We start from the raw sequence: 4216 nt of genomic DNA on the forward strand, positions 1-4216 counted from the left end.
GACAGTGAGAGTCCCTTGGACTGCAAGGAGATCCAACCAGTCCATTCTGAAGATCAGCCCTGGGATTTCTTTGGAAGGAATGATGCTAAAGCTGAAACTCCAGTACTTTGGCCACCTCATGCGAAGAGTTGACTCATTGGAAAAGACTCTGATGCTGGGAGGGATTGGGGGCAAGAGGAGAAGGGGACGACAGAGGATGAGATGGCTGGATGGCATCACTGACTCAATGGACGTGAGTCTGAGTGAACTCTGGGAGTTGGTGATGGACAGGGAGGCCTGGCGTGCCGCTATTCATGGGGTCGCAAAGAGTCGGATACCACTGAGCGAGTGATCTGATCTGATTAGAGAATGTATCAGCTTTTTCTTGATGTCACCCAGCTAGTTTTGCTACTGGTCTAATACAGTTATTAGAACCTTAGTCAATGTATTGTTACTGATGAGCTTTAAAAAGAGGCCTCTTGGTGATATACCATCAAAGCTCAATAAATTGAAAGTTTGAAAACCCAAAAAATTTTTATTTTTAAAATTTTAAAAAACTGTTAAAATGACAGGTCCTTTGTCTGACTTTCCTGCTGGTGGGAGAGAAGTGCTGGCTTGTTTAATCGGCAGCTGAGATGGTTTAGTTGGATCTACTGCTCTCCAGGGGGAAACCTAAGTTCCATGAAAATAGAGCAACATGTGCATGGGTCTGTCTTGGGCCCCTCCTATATTTTGAAAAGGAGTGTTTTAAAAATACTGAAAAATTCCAGTACTAGGACCTCTCCTTTCTGGGTTCCTGACATTTCTTTATATCAATATATTTCTCTTTACCTTTTGAAAATAGTTACTTAATCCTAACCTACATGGCCCTACATTTTGCACACACAAAGATGAATCAGTAGATGAAAGGAACCAGTTACTACTTTCCGCCACAAACATCAAATAAACAGAAACGTGTAGCCTCTTTACTTCATACACATGCCATATCTGGTAGAGTAGCAGTACATGTCTTTAAAAGGTAGGTATTAGCACAAACTCTTGCCAAAGTTTAATTCTTCCATTATTGAGTTTGAAAACTGCCAATCTAACCATTATTGAGAAAATGGGCAACATTATATATGTTTTCTATAGTGTAAAATAATACATAAGGTGTTCTTCAAAATTAAAATGTTTTATTTTATATATTACTTTGATTTGTTATTATTTAAGGATTTGTATTATATATAAAACTTTAGAAACTAGTCATAAGACTATATTTCACCCAGATATTGTGTGTTATGCATTAAGCACTTAGTTAGGTCAAGTTCAAAGCTATGTGGTCACACCAGGAACATTGTCATTGTTATGTCCATCTCAGCATACCTTGTGCCAGTTAGAAAGTGTTTTATGTGAAGATTTTCTCATGTACCCATCTCTTGCTGAAGCGGTCATTTCTGGAATCTTCATTGTAATGCTCCTTTTTGCAGCTTTAAATGAAGGAATTGACCATATTTTATGCTGTGCTTTACCACATTATGCTGTGTACCAGTTCCAGCCTTTGGGTTATTTTAAGCATGTGAACACTACCCAAAATTATTCCTAAAGTCATACAGAGATAGAATGTAAACCCTTGTAAATAACAAATATTACTGTGTTACAGAAATCGGGGCGTGAGGTGCTCAGGATACATTCAGGTGTGTTTATTGGTGGGAATATATAGTTGGTTGTATCATTGCAAATCAGTACTATTCACTTTCCAATGTGTGCAGTTACAGAGAAAGTAAAAGCTTCAACAATTAGAAATCTCCCAATTAAATAAAATGTATATTATAAATATATTTAGATCCCTAAACATCCTCAGCTCCAGAGAGATATACACATACAAAGAGGATAGGGTAAGTCTTCAGAGTAGTGGAAAGAATTTCAAAGAAGAGTTGTCCTTAGCAGTATTCACGAGACTGTCAGGGACTTAAAGAGGCTATTTGCTAGATGGCACCAGATCTGATTCTTGGTATTTGTTTTTTGTAGATATTTTCAGGGCTGTTGGTAAATCTCAAAACCGTTGTGCCTTGGTTGTCATGGCTTCAATACTTGAGCATTCCTCGATACGGCTATGCGGTATGTTCTCCTTATCTGTCACCGTGCTGGTTCATTGTCCCCATGCTGGAAACAGCCAGAATAAAGCCTCTCATGTCCTTGGCCATGAGCTGTGCAAGTTTTAGGACAATGAAGGAGAGTTTCCTATTAAGCCTTGGGTCAAGTTGATAATCACCTGGGATTTCTCTAGTCACCTTGTTGTCTGAGGGAGCTGAAGGATTGGGAGATAACTCATAGTTACGGACAAAGATTGACTAATTGATATAAAAAAATACAGTGTTTCAGTTCATCAAAGAAATTAATGAGAAGATGAAGGCCTAGAATACGTATTTTAAATTGAAAGGGAAATTAGAATAAAAACCATGTCATACTCACAGCTACTATTGATTTTAGAAAGCTAATCAACTCCAGAGAAAAATGTGCCTTAAAATAGTAAAATTAAATTTCTAACTCCTAAGAATTATAACTGATTTTGATGAGAACAAACAAGAAAAATACAAAGATTGTTACTATAAATTAACAATAGTCATTGAGTATCACTGTATCATTTTAATTATAGTACTATGGGGTTATAAAAATGGGGAGAAAAGAAGGAAAGAGCTATGGAATAATATAGCCAGAGATCTGTCTTCTTGGTTTTTGTATCAGAGCCCCAAATCCCAGCCCTAGGCCTCTTGATTGCCAGGAAAAATAATTTTAGTTGCTTTGGTATGACAAAGACTGTGAATGTGAAACTTTGTTTTTAGAGATAACAACAGAGATTAAACTTAGTGGACATAATTGTAATAATTCTTTGGAAACCTTTTGACATTTAAAACTATTTTCTTTATCCTGCTCCCACTTATGTTATAGGCTTTGCAGCATAATGAATTTTTGGGACAAAACTTCTGCCCAGGACTCAATGTAACAACAAACAATACCTGTAGCTATGCCATGTAAGTTTGCGTTCAGTGTCACAGTGGCTTTGCTTACTGTTGTGGTATGATACAGAAATACTACTGGGCTGAGGAATCCTTTCACAGACACTGACTTCTCTGAGTCTAAGTATTCTCATTTATAAAGTGAGTTATCCACTAATGCATGAGAAAGTGCTCTACAACTCCTGGGTATTCTATTTAGGTCAAAATTGTATTTTACTTGGAGAACCATTTCTTATGTGTTACTTATTTGTTTGGGGTCTTTTAAAAGATCCTTTTGCAGTTTGGATTGTGGGTTTGGATTTCTATTTTTCAGAACATTTGAGTTTGAAATGAGAGCTGCTTTGGTATTTTTATCAAGCCTTAACAGTACTGGAACTGTATGGATTATATGAAGTGTATAGACCCATGAATTTAGGATTCCTGTGAGCTCAACCCACGGCCAGGGTGAAAGAGTTAGTTGCTCAGTCGTGTCTGACTCTTTGTGATCCCATGGACTGTAGCCTGCCAGGTTTCTCTGTCCATGGAATTCTCTAGGCAAGAATACTGGAGTGGGTAGCCATTCACTTCTCCAGAGGATCTTTCTGACCCAGGGATCAAACCCAGGTTTCCTGCATTGCATGTGGATTCTTTACCATCTGAGCCACCAGGGAAACCCAACCCATGGCTAGTAGTAAGAGCTAAAACGGCATTAGGAGTGGGAGGGAACATTTTCCTGCCCCAGTCTGGCTCTTGCCTCTTCCTCCTGTATCCAGGAGACAACATGGAATCAAAGTCTGCACAACCTTTTTTTTTTTTTTTGACTGACTTGGAATTCTCCCTACTGAAGGATGTTTCCTCTAAAGAAAGGAACATATATTTCAGTAAGCTTGAGAAGGGAATCTCATTTTTTCAGTATAATAAGAAAAACAGATTTTAATAGAAATAAAGGCATTATTTTAAAGTTAAGTAACATTTCCTTTTGATGATTGTTGTTAATGGTTTGATTTTGATATATTAATTAATGAGAGAAAAGAGAATGCTGGTATCCTAAATCTCATGAATATTCAAGTGGGTTAGAAGTAATTCTTAATAATAGGACAAATTGCTATTTAGAAGTATTGCCAGAAAACCTCTATGAAGAGAAGCTTTCCTTATCCTGCCTACTCCCTTTCTTTTGATATGAGTATAACATTTTTTTTTTTTCAATCTGCTAAATTCCCAGAGTAGCAGAAAAATGGAATCAGGTAATAATTATGGTTGTG

General features: G+C 37.2%; 1 protein-coding gene across 10 annotated transcripts in view; it reads left to right on the top strand.

The window, feature by feature from the left end:
- The window catches only part of ABCG2 (ATP-binding cassette, sub-family G (WHITE), member 2 (Junior blood group)), a 128901-nt gene that overhangs the window by 123177 nt on the left and 1508 nt on the right, over positions 1-4216 (top strand). For all 10 annotated transcript variants that reach the window (XM_010860185.1, XM_010860186.1, XM_010860188.1 and 7 more), the window contains 2 exons: positions 1987-2076; positions 2908-2990. In XM_010860185.1, the coding sequence (XP_010858487.1) occupies positions 1987-2076; positions 2908-2990 (173 nt within the window). The remainder of the gene's footprint in view (positions 1-1986; positions 2077-2907; positions 2991-4216) is intronic.

Source organism: Bison bison, unplaced genomic scaffold (genome assembly GCF_000754665.1).
Source record: "Bison bison bison isolate TAMUID 2011002044 unplaced genomic scaffold, Bison_UMD1.0 scf7180017864464, whole genome shotgun sequence".
NCBI classification, from domain to species: Eukaryota; Metazoa; Chordata; class Mammalia; order Artiodactyla; family Bovidae; genus Bison; species Bison bison.